Genomic DNA, 17,045 nt, shown 5'->3' on the forward strand with positions numbered 1-17,045 from the left:
CTGATGATTTCTAATACACCGGTATGTAAGAGTTAACCATCACCACCTTTTAGTGTTCTCCTTAGCTGACTGGCTAAATCACCGACAGGAGTAAAAGTTTACAATAAAGAAAATACTGGAGGGGGATATAATTGAACGGAATTATAAAACTAAATCTTAATTATTTTGTTTCACTCCCTGGTCTTACATTTTTTCTAACGGAGCCTTCAAATGACTTCATCTACACTTGTTCCTACATGGCTGTACTTCATGCTTGTCTTTCCTGTTTTCCACCCTTGGAATTAAACGTAGAGAGATGGTGGGAGTATGAGAAAACGGATCAAGATTGGAAAGTAGATAATAAATATGAGACAAACTGTAGAATGTATGAGTAACTTGAAGTAAACTACAGAGAATGAGCAGCAGTGAGACAGAGAGAAACTGAGATGAGGAAGGGGACAGGGGGGAGGCTTTCCTATCAGGAGTGTCGCCCCTGTTGGCCCAGGACTGTAATTAGATCTGGCAGCCACCGCATAATGATAAATGCTGGGATGATGAATGGAAATGCAAATGTATGTGAAGTAGCTCCAGCCATCAAAGGGGGAATATCATTAACACTTTCCTCTTGTCAAATCCATCATAGTCAAGTGTGACTTGCTGCATTCTTTGCATCCTCCTCAGCTCCACACGGACACTTTAGGAGTTAAAGAGGAGGCAGTGGCTAAGAACTTCAGTGTATTCGGTTTAAACTGTGACATATTTCATTCTGTTTACTGACAAAACCATTTAAAATGTGAGAATATTCCACAACATTGCTGCAAAAATGGAACAATTACGCTTACCAAACCAAGTTAGAACATTTTTGTGTTTCTAATTTATTAACTAGAATAAAAAATCCAAGTTTTTGAATCAAGCTATTATATTTATTATGTCACTATTTAAAAACCTACCAAAGCGTGAAACTTTGTCCATTCAATTTGTGTTTATAGTACAATTTTTTTTTCTCTTTGATGGTTTTGTTACTGTTGTCGTTTAAAATTGGAAAATTGTGCGTTTTAAATTCAAAATTTAGAAACGTTTAACTCATAACACAAACATTGCCACCAGGAGGAGCTGGGGGATGTAAAAAGTGAAGCAAGCAGTTGATTTCCTTTTTTCTTTTTTTAACAGGGGTTGAATGAGCCAAGGCAGCTTTGTCTGACACCTTGATGTAAATTATTGAGTAGGCAAGGGGTGCTGACAAGACGATGGCATGACATTAGTGCTTGCTGTTGTGGCTCCTGCCCAATGTAGCTTAACATTGTCCTAGGATGGCAGGTGTCAGTTTATGCACACCTCTAAAAAGGTATTTTATACTTGATCCTTGTTAAAGGATCCCATATAATCCCATATGCAGTAGTATAGTCGGGGCGGTCGGTTGTTACTAATCAAATCCCTCATTAACAATTTAGTGGATCAAAGGTTCAGCAGACCATTGTTGCTGTACAAAGTATCTCTTAAACTAATCAAGTGAAACATACATAAGATGTACAAACCTACACATGTTGGAGGCAGGCCGGTCTGGCACTCAAGCCACGTGAGCCAGTTGGTACTTAGAAAGAGCAAAACAGTAACTTTGTTGAAGCTGAATTTGAGTCCGGTGGTGGGGGTGGTTGTCTGTTGGCCTGGATATAAATAATTTGGTGGGCGACTCTGCTTACCATCGTCTATTGGTGACTAAGAGGTCATCTGTGAAACGAGCAAGAAAGTGGATCAGCATTGCCCAACGTGAACCCGAGTAACATTATGAACAGGGAACGAATCACATTATATTGGCTATAAAATAATGTACAATGTTACAAAAAAGTACACAATTTGTACATAAGTAAGTATGTAAGTAAGAAAATAAGTTTGTACAAAAAGTATATAATAGTAAATGCACAGAACCTAAAACATTTGTCTGCATAGTGTTGTTTCAGTTACACATAGTCTTGGCAAAATGTTTAAGATCGGAAAGTCAAGTATTTCTTCAGACAAATTTTGAGATGATTTACTTTTTTACATCCCTCTGCTATTAGTTGCTTTTCTAAATTCTATTCCATGCATGTTTCATTACACTCGGACAACAGAGAGAAACTGTTTACTAGAGGAGAAATTCTATTAGCTGTCAAGGCTGGCACCTGTCAACCTGCTAGCAGAGGCTACCAGTAGACATATGAAGCCATTCCCCATGTGCTGCCTCTGTTAGAGAGGCTAAGGGCTTGTCTTTTGACACAGCTTTGGTTGTGTCTCACTGTCAGGTATAATATGAACAGAACTGACAAGGTCTACAGCACAGGCTTTTCGTTTAGCTGTCCAGGTTTTCACGTACGTACTGTAGTGTGCATGTGTTGTGTGTATGTGTGTGATCTTGGTGGAAGGTGAAATATTTCTGACACAGCAAAGTAAAGAGGTATGCACTCACTCCCAAACCCTTGCCATGTTTGTGCTCCACAACAGAATATCTTGAGAAGAGTTTCTGATGGATTTGCACTTACATCTTTCATGGAGCAATGCCCAATGAGGTTTGAGGCACTGTGTCCTAAGGACATAGCCTGAAGCTAAACACTCTCTTTCTGTAGTTGGTCACGGCCGTGTTACAATGTTTTTTGTTGTTTGTCTGACATGTTTGGCCCCAGAAGAATGGTCTATAATGGAATGAGCTCACACCTGAAAGGCCCAAGAGTCAATGTGAACAAACAGTAGAAGAAGTTAAAGCGACATGAAAGACCATTTGTCAATTTCAATATCAGTCCATGTAACAATTATTATGACCAGTGTTCTTTATTTGTTGCCTATGACTTATTTAGATGTGTTGCAATGTGACTTTTGATCCCATAGAAATGTCGACTTGTCCCAGTACAGTGTCTAGAAGAAATAACACAATTATTTCCAGTGTTGAAAACTGTACAGAAAAATGAACATATATATATAAATCAGGTCTGTTTGTGTTTTGTTTCTTTTATTTGGGAGTTTTGACATTACATTAGTGTAGATCATTTTCAGTTTGTGATTTTGTTTTGGATTCTTTTCCTGTCTTCCCAGTCTACACATTTTGTCTTTGCCTGTCTTCCCCTTGTTTACCATATCTCTCCTAATGCATTTCGCACCTGCACACCACTACAAAAGATACAAACAACCCCTGAAACATGACATAATAAATGGAGCATGAAAGGATATAGTGGTCTACCTGCCATCATCACTAGCTAGTTGACTGCACCACTCTTCAGTCAGTGAACCCTCTTAATTATCCCTCACTGTTCCCTTCCACTGTTGTCCCTTGGTCTCCCTAGTGTTTCCGTTGTTTTTCTGTTTGCCCTTCAATATTACCTTTACCTCCCACATAGACTCAGATTCTTCTTTTCTGGTGGTGCAAATCTTAGGGCCACCATCAGACTCTCCTCTTTCATCTTGGCACTTAGCTTGAAATGACCACTTTTTAACATATCGAAGACATTTAAAATAAAAGTGCTATTTATACGTGGCACCTTGCCCTTATTCTGATTCTTCTCACTGAATTGTAATTGCATATCTGATCGGAGTTAGTGATAAAAAGGAGGAAAGGAAAATAGAGTGTTTTGATGGGAGTGATTGGCGGGCATCACTACATCAGATGATCCATCACACTGACAAGTCTAAACTCACAGAATGGAATGAAAATGAGAAGGACTGTTTGAGAAATCCAAGTGTTTCTCTCCCTGATGTTTATCACTCTTTTCCTCTCACGGCTTTTCTCCGTTTCCCTAGCTTTTTTTCTTTTTGTCATTCACTGACAACAGCATATCCTAATCCTAATAGTAAGATCTTTGTTTGTGTTGCATTTACGTAACAATATTTACAGTATATTTAATCAAGTTGGTTTAATTCAATATTCTTTTTTTATTCCTTTGTTTTAAATATATATATATTTTGGGAGGGGGCTTCATTAACACGTCCTCCACCAGTATTGGAATTGGTTGTTGTCTGGCATGTTTTGATCCTTTATAAAGTTTAATAGAATGCTTGTACTTTTAGTGTGCTCTGAAAAACAAACTACTAGAAAAAAATTAACTGGCTCACATTCTTTCATCCTTTGCAGAGTTGAAATGGCCTGCTTGAAGACAACCCAAGAAGAAGGCAAGCAGGCTTCTCTGTTATTTTTAGGTCTGTCGTATTAAAATTGATGAATTTAGGGGAAAGGAAAATGCCTCTGTTTCTAAGACTAAAGACAAAGTTTGTCTCAAAAGACTTGATAGCACAATGAGTGAATTAAATGAGTATGTTTTAATGGTATTTCTGGGCAAGGCTCATGGCTGACTGCTGGGAGTCTCATACAGCTCTCAGTATGATGACCAACTGAGCAGTAAATTAATTAATCATCATTTTATGCCTCATCAAGCACATTGCCTGCTCATCTCCACGGGAGCCCGTCCCAATTACCAAACAGTGGAGATGATTGTTTTAGCTGTGTTATAAGAGCGAGCAAGACAGAAGAAGATGAAAATGGAGGTAAGACACAAAAAAATAGTGTTTAGTAGGTTCAAATTGCAAAGTCATACTATTAAGGAGTGTGTGTGTGTGTGTTGTAGTTTATAGTTGTTTTTTGTGAGGAAGATAAAGACAGTATGAGCAAGGGCAAGCGTCTGACAAGCTAATAAACATGTCATCCGTCTGTGTCGAAAGACAACGGGACTGCAGACCTGTGAGGGAGTCACTGGCCAAGATGGGTAAAAAAAGGCGGGGCACAGAGGATTATGCCTTCCAAGCAACATTTATTGTGACCTCACACAATCTGAGGACAGTCAATTTGGATTACCAATGGAGAGATTTTGCAAACTGGTCATTTATTTATTATTTATTTATTAAGTCTTGTTAATCCTTCTCCGAAGAAATATCAAAGTTTACTTGTCCTCAGCATCATACTGGGCAACAGGAAGAGCTGCTCTACTTTTCCAAGGCTAAAACCAGTCACTCAAGGGTAAAACAGAAGACTTCACAATAAAATGCAGAAGCCATGAAAGCCGGTGTTACTCGTCCCAGGTTAATATGAGAAACGAGTTCATTAAAAAAAAAAAAGCCCGATTGTCACTACACATTTTAGTAATGGGTGACAGAAAGGCAGACAAGATGTCATTGTGGCAGTGCAGCCAGGAGGAAGCCAGCAGCCATGCCAGGGGCAGGGACGAAGGGATGGATAAGCAGATGTTGTTCATCACCCAAGGGTGATTGGGGTCGCTTGTGCGGAGGTGGAAAATGATTGTCAATGAGCGAGCCTGCACATGAGTATGCGTGCTTGCATGCATGTGATAATGTGTGTGCTCAAGTTCACACTACCCTGGTTGTGTCAGTGGGTTTTGTAGCATCCACAGCAGGCTTTAAGGGGAAGCTCATGCAAAAGGCAGTTGGCAAGGTGGGCCAAAACAACAAAGGTAACCTTGTCTACAGAAGTGAGTACAATCACTTGTGGAGGAGCACCTTATGATGTGAGTTAGTTGTCATTGTAGTTTAAAATGCATGAGTAAAATCCATTATGCCTGAATAATTATTGAATTAAAATATTCAAAGTTGTAAATATTACAGTCCATGTTCTCAATTTATGACCAATGCACCTCTTGTTTCCAGCTCCAAGCAACAAATATAAAGTAGAATATGGCCCATTGTCCACATTATTGTAATGCGGAATACAAAACAGAAAATCCAGTGTTACTGAAAGGTTTGATGTTTGTAGTGGACTGTTTCCCTGCAGCCACATCCTATGAATTGACTTCAGTGGTTAGACTTAGTAGAAGTAGGAAAAGGCCATGATAACAGTCACAGAAAAAGTTTATATATTATGGTGGAGTCTACAAAGTTAATAAGATGAAAGGGGACTGGAACTATTGTTTAAATTTGAAACATTCATTTACAGAGGGAAATAATGATTAATTCTATGGTCAACTCAGTAGACTATCTCCGACAAATCACGGAGCGTTGAAACCATGACTGTTGGTTAATTGATAGTATTAAGGCTTTGGCTTTGTGTAAGATCTTCAAATCGACAGGTAATCACGTGTAATGAGTGTATTCAAACAGTTTTCATTCATCCTTGATCATCTCAAGCGCATCAAATAAAATTTCAAAAACACTTTCTCATTGGTGTCATTCCTCTAAAGCTTCATAAGTGGTTGTTTCAAACCCCTGAGTAGCAACCTCACCTTCGTCAAAACCAATACATCAAGAAAGTGCTTGAAACCCACATCTACTAAACGTTACGTGGCATCAAAAAAAATCAGGGTGAGCTAGGGAAAAAAATGGCAGCTGACACTTCACTAATTGGCCGTTTTTGATTTTACAGAGTTTCTCACATCTTCAAACTGACAAATTCTGCTTTAGTCGTCATTTTTCTACCCTCAAGAAATGGATACACGGTGAAGAGGTGAAAAAAATGTATCTTCACCATCTGTAATTATCTTTCGATCAAATATCCTGGGCAGTGCTTGGCTGTAAAGCGTGTTCAGGTGAGAAGGTTATCAAGTTGTTGGTGTAAAGCAATGTGTAACACTGTCCAAATGGCCTTTGGAGGGATTACTGTCTGATTTTCTCTTACTTGTTTGAAGTTTTTTTTTTAAAATATATTTTCAATTAATAAACATATTATAATGCATCAAATGTACAGAGGAAAGATTAATTCATTATGAACTTTGACCTGTTTAACTCAATTAATGTGACCGTGTAATACATATTTAAAAAGGAGAACACCACACTGTTGGGGGTGGCTGAAGATCAAAGCTGGACGCTGACGACATAAAGGAACATTAATTATATATGATGCAACATTAGCAAATGAGAGACACCAATATGAAGAACTTAAACAAAGGCGTTCCTCTGCCTGTTAATCGGCACTGACGGTTAATGAAGTTTTAATTTACACCCAATCAGATCTTGTAAGGCATGCTCATTTGCCTCAGACTGTTTGGAGAGACAGGGGGGAAACAGGGCCTCCTAAGAGACTTCCACTGCACTCTAATCCATGTTCCCAAGTCTTGGCTCCTTTTTCATTGTCATTTCAATGTGCACTTGAAAGACAGTTCTTACCAAATTGTTCTTATGTTAGATTATCTTTCTTACAAGGTTAGTTGAAGACATTATGGTTGGATGGACACATCCTTGTCAATAAAATATATTAAACCATAAAATGAACGGATGGACACTTATTTGCACCAATAAGATGATGAACCAATTATTAATTGCAGTGATAATTCTTACATGAATCTCTCATTTGACTGTTAAATAGTGTATATTTATTAAGGAATGAAGTTTATTTGTATCTCTTGAATCTAAAATGTCACTATTATGCTATGTGTTAAACACATTCAAGATTTTTTTTGTCACATGCAAAATGCCACAATATGCAACTGAATAAGCGCTTCGGAAAATGGATGGATAAATGTATCTAAAATTGGCAAAATATATAGTCGGAATAAAAACAAAAGTGACTCCAAGACATGTGATTTCTATTATGATTTCTAGATAATTGATTTGCTCTTTTGATCATGCTTGATATTAGTATCCTCTTAAATGGGATGATGGGGATCATATTAGTTACATCTCTCACAGGCAGAATGCCTTGACCGCATATTTTCTCATGAGTGGGAATTTAGTCCGGATGGTGTGAAATCTATGACTTGTAAAAGCAGCACCATCAGCTGTGCTCTTCATTCACATATTGTGGTATGTATAGTAGACTCAAACAGCAGGAGAAAAACAGATATAAGATCATAGTGAAGTTGAGTGCAGCAAGGTCAGATTCCTGTACAGATAACGTCACCCGCAAAATGTGTTTAGCAAGGAATTTTTGAGATGTGTGTTGGTGAAGAAGACAGCTTGTCAAATGGAATGAAAAACTACAGTTGGTGATTATATAAGTGTTTTGGGAAGATGAAACTTTTCCCAGACTGCATGCTACTACTGTACTTCTCATCTAGAAAACTGAGATTTGAATAAATTGTTTCAATACATTTAATATATTATATCACATTGTATCGTATCATATCGTATGTCATCATATCCATCCATTCAACTCTTTTCTGTACCGCTTGCCCCCACGGGAGTCGCGGGCGTGCTGGAGCCTATCTCAGCAGTCATCGGGCAGTAGGCGGGGGACACCCTGAACTGATTGCCGGCCACTCACACCTACGGGCAATTTGGCATGCTCAATTGGCCTACCATGCATGTTTTTAGGATGTGGTAGGAAACCGGAGTGCCCGGAGAAAACCCACGCAGGCACGGGGAGAAAATGCAAACTCCACACAGGGAAGAAGAAGAAAAAGGAGGGCGGCAATATTTCCTTGCAGTGGTACAACAAATGCATGCATATGCATAGTTGGTATGTCTCCCCTCTGAATAAGAATTCCTAAGCTACACTGGAGCCATCTGGTCTCTGGAGAGTATTCTGCACAGAGCACACACTTTTTTGCAGGTGCATGCTTCACACTCAGTCATATACTGTAAACACTCAGCCTCATTTAAGCAACTATAACAGTAGCCTTGCTCCACTTATTTTGTATTTAGTTATTTTAGACGTGGTAGTTACGTGCTGCAAATGCTGCTACTGTAACTACTTCCCTATTTTAACATGCTCGTCATCAGCGTAATTGTATTACAATGCAAGCTCAACTCTCTGCAATAGGAAGATGTAAGGCGCTTTGCTTGCTTATAGATGGCTCAACAGTCTCGGCTTTAAAACCCTTGCTGAGCTGGTGTGTCCCTATGTTTAGTGTAGGCATGCTCAGTTGTAGGTGTGCATATACGTACGTGTGTGTTTTTCCCCTTCACGTCTACACATTGACATGCAAACAGTCACACCATGTAATGTGGTTGGATTTAGCTGTGGTAGAATAATGCTGAGGACATACCAGTCAGTGTTGAGGTTTGGGTTTCCCTGCCTCCTCAAACAAATGTGAGGAAACACACGCACAACATTCCCCACCCCACTCATAAAAAGTCTGCGTACACTTCCACACTGGGCCACACACGCAAGCACACACCCACACACACCCACACACACACACACGCAAACACACACACGCACGCAAGTCTGCCTGTCTGTCTCCACCTTGTCTTGAGCCAGTCTCCAGGAGGCAGCTGGCCTGAATATCTGAGTGCTTTTAATGAATTGAAACTCTTTTGGGTGCAAGTGTTGGCTGATTAAATGCAAAAGGACTAATATTCCATGGTGGGTTGGGAGTCAAAAGAAAGATTGTCCTCAGAGAGGGAGAGATTGAAGATGTCGAGAGAGGAGAGTGTGTTTGGCTCAAAGTGCACCATACCTCTTATCCCAAGCCCCCCTCCCTCTATCTCTTGGGGAATAACCCTATTTAGAGCTGGAAGAGTACAGTCAGAGCTTTCGTAGGAGGAACGGAAGGGAGGGAGGAACATTTGCTGGTGGGTGGTGAAAGTGGTGGTAGGGGAGGATTTTTGACTGGAAGATACAGTTTCATTTAGTTTGCAATGGAGACACAATAAGTAAGTCAGCCCTCCAAGAAACACTATATTGCATTTGCACGTTTAGCAGCCATTGAATAATCCATTTGACAGTTTTTCCCCTCCAGTTATTTTAGTTATATCAATAAATGTTGCACGAGTTGTTTTTTTCCCAATCACCTTCGTATGTTTTATATTATATATATATATATATATATATATATATATATATATATATATATATATATATATATATATATATATATATATATATATATATATGCATTAAATGCAGTATGATGCAGTAGTTCATTATACCATTTTGAGAACATAGCTTATAGAATGAGAGCTCTCAATTTAAGTGAAAAGTCATGGCACTAAAGAGTTGGCTCTGAGCAAAGCTTTATTTAATTAGCCTGACAGATACTATTTAACATTAATCACTTCCCCATGTGCCTCACATCTTACGTGAAGGAGGGGAAGGGGGGCAGGGTACATGGTGGGATGGGAAGCTGGGCTACACTGGTAGTTCTACGCAGACATGTTAAGCTCATTTATAAAACACTTGAGATAGATAGGAAGAGAAAATGACATTTCACTTGTCTGTTTCAGTCGGCTGTTGGACTCACTAATCTAAAAGCTGTCAATTTGCAATCCAGCTCGGAGGGCAAGCTGCATGTTAACCGCACTTGACACGTATCATAGTGAGCATAGTTATGTTCCTGTGTATTTGGGTGAAACACATGCAATCAGAAGTCTTTTGATATGCTACAATTAAAAAAAAAATGTGATCTCTGCATTGCACAGAAATAAAACAAAACAACCTACAGTTGTTGTTGATTTAATATTATTGATAAGCAGCTTTGAGTCCTTGTACTATGCTCTTGCTCCTCGCAACGTAACATACATGCGTGTGTCTTTTAAACTAATTTGCATTATATCCAGGGCGGGACGGTGATGCACTGGTTACCACATCCGCTTCAGAGTTCAGAGGTGCAGGGTTTGATTCTGGCTCCGGAGTGGGCATATTCTCCCCGTGCTTGTGTGGGTTTTGTCCACATACCTCTCACATTCCAAAAACATGCATGATAGGCCGATTGTCCACTACGAATTGTCCTTAGGTGTGATTGTGAGTGTGAATTGTTAGTTGTCTATGATTACCCTGTGATTGGCTGGCAATGAAATCACGGTGTCCCGCGCTTACTGCCCGAAGTCAACTGGGATAGGCTCCAGCATGCCCTTGTGAGGATAGAACGGTTCAGGAAATGGATGGACAGATGCATTATATCCTGCAACTATGCAAACAGAAACATCTTTATGAGCAATAAAACACCATAATAGTATTGACAAAGTATAAAAAGACACTTTACAGATGGACTGACGGGTGTGCAATAATAGACATTAACTCAATGACTTAATTTTATGTGTTTGGCACCACCTCACCTTTTACCACTACCTTTGGGAGAGTTTTCCTGTCCATCCAGTTTTCCTCTGATTTATGGCCCAAAGGTTCAGTGCACTACCCTGAAGTGTTTACTCACCACAGGCATTAAATATAACTGTCAATTAGTGGTGGAAGTCTGGTCTTCTAATGGGCTTGTTTGAGCGGTTGCAGTACTCGTGAATTTGTGTGTGCATGTGTGCGTTTGTGAATATGTGTTAGTGTGGGTGTGTGTGACATGCAAGTATGAAAGGCTACATGTTTATATAGATATCTGAAAGCTTGTGTGTCAGAATGTGCACTTCTTACTCCCCTTGATCATCTTTTTGTGAATATTAGGGTTGACACTTTTATGAGAGGACAAGACCTCAAACTCATTTTTAAAGTCCCTCATCTACTTTGATGTGCACTATTAAACACATCTGTAACTGTTTTTTTTGCCACTTGTTTTGCAGACTCTCACCCACCCCTGCATTAGTTCCACTTCTGCATATGAGTCCAATAAAAGGTGAAATATATAGGGATGGCATGGTGACCGAGTGGTTAGCGCATTCCACTGACAATAAAACAGTCCTCTCGGTCCATATATAAAGTATAGAAAATGAATGAATGGTTGTTTGACAGCATATAAAGGTTTCCCATGAGTTTTAACTGATCTGACTTGCTTTTTTGGTGAAGAATCATTTTTATTGATATCATAATATACAACATGATGACTGTTGTTTTGAAAACACATTTTAACGTGTGTCATTTACTGCTGAGGTACAAATACATATAAGCAACGCTAGAGATATTTTTGCTATGTTGGTGATATGATGATTTATGTTTTACATCGTTTTCGTCTTTTACCTTCAAAATACTTGTTTTGGAATGTAGGAGGAAACTTAAGTACCCATCGAAATCCCTCAAACACGGGGTGAACATACGAATTCCACATATGAAGGCTAGAGCTCGTATTCAAACCCACGATCTTTGAACTCTGAGGCGGATGTGTCAACCAGTAGGCCACTATGTCCCTTTTCATGCTAGCAAATTGCTATATGTGATATATAACAACATTCCACGCACCCAAAAATGTGTCATGAAATAAAAATTCAGAGTTTTCGAGTGACTAAAATTGTTTGTGTCAATTAAAATGTGCCTGGACGTTGTTCCCCTTCAAATATTATTACATGCTCTGATTCAATATGCCAACTTGAGCCACTGAAAATTATTATACAACGTTCAAGTGGAATATGTTGTTGCTGTAATAATACTTGTCGGCCGATTGGTACACAGGTGAGCGTCAGAGATTAATGTCTTAAGCATTTTAGAGGAGAAAGGGTTGATGGAAGATAAAAGGATACAAAGAGCTCATAAATTATCTGCATATATGAGCTGCTTATTTGATTAACGATAAGGGAAATGAGTCCACTTGTTCTACAGTCTACAATCGCATGAAGCCATGAGCACTCAGATAACATCTATTTAGCTCTCAATGACAACTAGTCATTAGTATGGATGAACATACTCTCTCTGGTAAACTATATGATAGCATTATAACGTTTGATATGCACGGGTAGGATTCAAAGAATATTTAGATGAATTGTTCCTTTTCTCTAAAACAAAGGTGAATCGTTCTTACATTTTCAAGCCTTGGCAAGGCACTAAATCGTCTGTTTTGCCCCGGCCTTAAAGATCAATGTGAACTGACTCAAGGTCAAGCTGAGTTCTGCTGCAAATAGTTACTTGAAAAGGAAACAGAGGAGCCTCAGTGCAATTGTGACTAATTGTGACATAAATTCACAACAGACTTCACAGCTTGAGCTCTGTTATGTGCAATGAATGCCTTGCTCCCATTTTCACCTGCCACTGCTCCCAATCAAACACAGAGGCAGGGAAGGAGTCTCATTTCATGTGTTCAAAGGCGACCGGTGGCGAGACATTTTTTTACAGTAACAATAACTATCTTTATTGGGAACAAATGTTGACATTTGGAGGTAGCAGCAGTAATTTGGAGAAAGAAAGGGAGTGGGAGAGTAAAAGGCAGACTCCCTATTTACTCTGTAAAGTACCTCTGGTGTTAAATGTTGAGTCCCCAATAGAGCCCACCTGACAATAAAGCATGCATTCAAATAAAGCATCACATTATGAAAGCATTTAGACTGAAATAAGAGAAGTAAAATATTGTCATTTTTTTCCACCACCAAACCCTAATATTACAGCAATGAGAGGGATTAGTGTAATTTGGGCAAGACTCGACTATTCTTAAATTCAAAATACACGATTAGCCCTTAAACTGCAGCAATGAGCTTTGTAAATCAAAATGATAGACAATTGATATTAACTTCAACACAGACACGTAAGAAATACCACTGCAAATAACTTATGTTTTTCGTCCCTAAAGTGCTTAATTAGCTGAGGCCGAGAACAGGCCATTTTAAACAGCCATGATGAGAAGCAGAGGAAAGCCTGTCCTATTAGGGCCCATCACACAGCCCATTGGAGCTGGCAGATGTTGAGATAGAGTCTTATGGATCGCTCAGTGCCATGTAGTTATAATGAAGCAGGCAGGGTAGACCCACCCTGCATGAACTCGTCTAAAAAAGCTCTAGGGATGAGTCCCACTGGGAGAAACGTCTGATGTGTCCCACAGTGGCTTTATTAATCACATGTTCAAATAAATGTGCAAAAGGGCAAAAAGAGAATGGTGCTGATGGACGGACGAATAGATGGACAGAAACAGAAGGATGGATGGATGAACAGATAGATAGATAGATAGATAGATAGATAGATAGATAGATAGATAGATAGATAGATAGATAGATAGATAGATAGATAGATAGATAGATAGATAGATAGATAGATAGATAGATAGATAGATAGATAGATAGATAGGTGATAGAATAAAAGGACTCTTGAAAATATAGCAGTTGGGAAAACAGTTTAATATTTCCTATACTTTGAATTGCCACAAGCACAGTATTCCGCCAGCGCCCGTTTTCATTTCTATTTACATTAAAATGTATAAATTATCAGGAGTAGGCCTAATCCTCATAAGATTGTGTTGCTTGTCCCAAATAAAAACTGTTTATATATCTATATATATTTATACTGTATATATTTACAGAAAAAAACAGACGACAGATGTCAGTTTTTGTTCACTGATTTTTGCAATACAACTTGCATAAATTATAGGCATAATTTCGCCAGTATTTAAAAAAATAAATATCAAATGTAGGCTTTTCCACTTTGAAGTCCACACAGGTTCTCTTCTGGCTCGTTCTTTGCATTAATGTTTAAAAAAGGTTGGACAAAAAAGCCAAATTATGTTTTCACACATAAATACAATGTACTGAAATAGCAAACCAAGAGAAACCTGAGAAATAACATAATCACATATGTTGGGAAAACTGAAAAACAGTGAGCACAGGTCAAATAATAATATAGCATACAATAAAGTGACTGCAAAGCATATCAAACATATCAACAACATATTAAATGTGTGCGCTGTCGAAAGTTCGGCTATATGGTGGCACTGGAGACCTTTAGTGTGAGCCAAAACGTGTACACGCCACTAAAATGTGGTGTCCACTCTGCCTTTTAAACTCAAAGCAATTGTGACACCTACCTGCAGAAGTTGGAAATAAATATAAAAGACTGCGGGACAGTCACTTCCGCCAAAAATTACAGGACATGGTCAGTCCAGAGTAAAATTCCCAAACATAATTTGCATATACGCAAGTGTTGGATCATCCTCGATGGCAACCAGTAAGAGAAATGCACCGTCCCCAAGTTTGATCGGACTCACTTGTTGCACGTGAGCACATATTGACGTGGGTCTATTTGTCGTTAGTTTGAGTCATTAACTAGGTGCACGCTGCACGCACATTTCAACCCGAAGAAATAAAACCATCAAAATAAATAGTATATTTTTTTCCTGCAAAATGTATTTTAATTTGCTTAGAAAACGTCGTTCAAATTTACTCCCGAATAAAACAAGCGTGTTTTTATGCGTTTGTCGCGCTCAATGGAAAAGAAAAAATATAATGAGAAAGTAATGATCTTCTCAGTGAGAACACGGGTTTAAAAAAAAAAAAAAAAAGTGGTGTTTCATTTAGAAACAAGTGAGTTATGTCTTCTCCCAGCTTTTGTGTGTTTAAAATACAATCTAAAGATGCCTCGCTTGCTCACTATCAATTACGTGCCCTTCTTTGCCTCCAAATTTGCCGGTCTGTAATGCGGTTTTTGATGTTGCTCAACACCACCAACAGTCTGGTTTGAGTTTATTTTAAGCAGGGGCGAGTCGGGTCTGAGTTGTTTCGGCTGCGCGCCGGCCTCCGGAGAGCCCTGGTGGGAGCCGAGACCCTCGCTGGCTGCGGCGGCTGCAGCGGCTGCGGCTGCTGCAGCCAGACTTACCCCGGAAGAGTTGGAGTAGCGCAGTATGCTTTGGCCCTGCAGTGGGCTAAAGTTGCCGTAGTTTGTGTAATTGCTATAAAAGGGCGAAGTGTAATATATAGGTCTTCCGATGAGGGAGGGGGTCGCGTAGAGAGAGGGTGAAGTGGCAGACGGGGAGGCTGTGGAGGGAGTCGGGGGAGTCAGAAGTCCCCCGCTGATAGAAGAGGAGGAGGGGCAGTTTTGTTGCCCCTGTTGCTGCTTTGGGTCTGAGGTAGCAATCTCCGCGAGTGACCACAATTTGGGTTTGGGGTTCTGTGAAGGCCCCGTAGAGGGTCTACTTTCAATGCAGGACTTATTGGCATTAATGGTGTTGCACATGCCGAGGCTCCGAGCAAAATCCTCGCGTTGGAGATGTTGGAAGCGATGAAGGTGATGGTGCTGATGAGTGAAAACCGGCGCTTCGACTCCCATCAGAGGTGAGGTTGTGACCGATTTGGGGGAGAGCTGAAAGCGAGAGGCGTGGCTCTGCTCCTCCAAGTCATCTTCACATTTGTCCCGTGCCTGATCAGAGCCCAAATCTCCCACCCGACACACCACCTTTTCCACGTCTGACTCTGTAGAACACGAGTGGTCTGTCAGAGTGTCCACTTGCAAACTAATACCTGTGAACAAAGTGATCGGAAATAGGAATGAAAACGTGAAACATCGATTGTCGTATGTGAAATCAATAAAGATGATCGCAGGCAATGTAATCAATGTAAAATCATTAAATCCCACGTGGCTTAAAATTGTTCATTTTTACAGTAGTTTTTGTATATATTTTTAATGTTCTTAATAGTCAAGTTTTTCTTGCAGCATTTTTGAGTCAGCTATTTCAATGCTTTTACCGAATTAACGGAGGTATTTATTTGTATTTTCACATGCATATATTAACATAAATTGACGTCGATGAGTTATCAGTCTTAGTCCATTTCCTTTTAATCAACTGTCAGGTTAATAATAATAAGGTTAGCTTTAAATAACGCATATTATTATCGTCATAATTTATGATAAATACTATTTAATGTCACGTTCTGAATAGTCCAATATCGATCTTTTACAATATGTGTAACGTACAAAAATCCTGAATTTCTCGACGGATGAAAAGGTTACTCAAATGATGGCGTCAATTAATTGGCCAGCGAATCAGAGTTTCGTGTTCAAAATATTTTGAGAAATAATTCAGTCATTTTATTCTTATTTTTAAAAGTGGCAATGGTTAGTGTTGTTGTCGGAGTCCAATAGATGCACGTGTTGCCCAGCCCACCTTCATCCTCGGCCGAAGCCTCGCTGTTATCCAAGTTCTTTTCGGATCGCTCCACATCCTTCCTCTCGCCGTCGCCATCATCCTCATCCTCATCCTCGCTCTTATTCCTGGGCGCCCATGTCATCTTGTTCTCCTTCTTCAGTCTCCTCCTGGCGTTGGCGAACCAAGTGGAGACCTGAGTCAGCGTCATCTTGGTGATGATGGCCAACATGATCTTCTCGCCTTTGGTAGGGTAAGGATTCTTTCGGTGCTCCTGCAGCCAGGCCTTCAGGGTGGCCGTGGCGTCCCGAGTGGCGTTCTTGCGGTAAGCCGGGTCGTTGAGCTGATAGGGGTACCCTGGACTTCCGTAGGGGTGATAACTTAACGCCCCCGCCATGCCTGTCGTGTGTGCCTCATATGGAGAACTCTGGGGAGGGGGGACGCTTAAATTAAAAATCTTATTTTTCTAAGACACAACTGCGCGACGACTATTCATTGTCTTAT

At 39.8% G+C, this 17,045-nt stretch overlaps 1 protein-coding gene across 1 annotated transcript in view; it reads right to left on the reverse strand.

Moving 5' to 3' along the window:
- Nucleotides 1–13,787: 13,787 nt before the first annotated feature.
- irx2a (iroquois homeobox 2a) overlaps nucleotides 13,788–17,045 on the reverse strand; it is a 209,656-nt gene continuing 206,398 nt past the window's right edge. Inside the window, exons 8-9 of the mRNA XM_049729563.2 lie at nucleotides 16,563–16,968; nucleotides 13,788–15,918 (exon numbers count right to left, since the gene is read on the reverse strand). Of these exons, the coding sequence (XP_049585520.1) occupies nucleotides 15,059–15,918; nucleotides 16,563–16,968 (1,266 nt within the window). The 3' untranslated portion in view covers nucleotides 13,788–15,058. The remainder of the gene's footprint in view (nucleotides 15,919–16,562; nucleotides 16,969–17,045) is intronic.

This window comes from Syngnathus scovelli, chromosome 9 (assembly GCF_024217435.2).
Source record: "Syngnathus scovelli strain Florida chromosome 9, RoL_Ssco_1.2, whole genome shotgun sequence".
Classification (NCBI taxonomy): domain Eukaryota; kingdom Metazoa; phylum Chordata; class Actinopteri; order Syngnathiformes; family Syngnathidae; genus Syngnathus; species Syngnathus scovelli.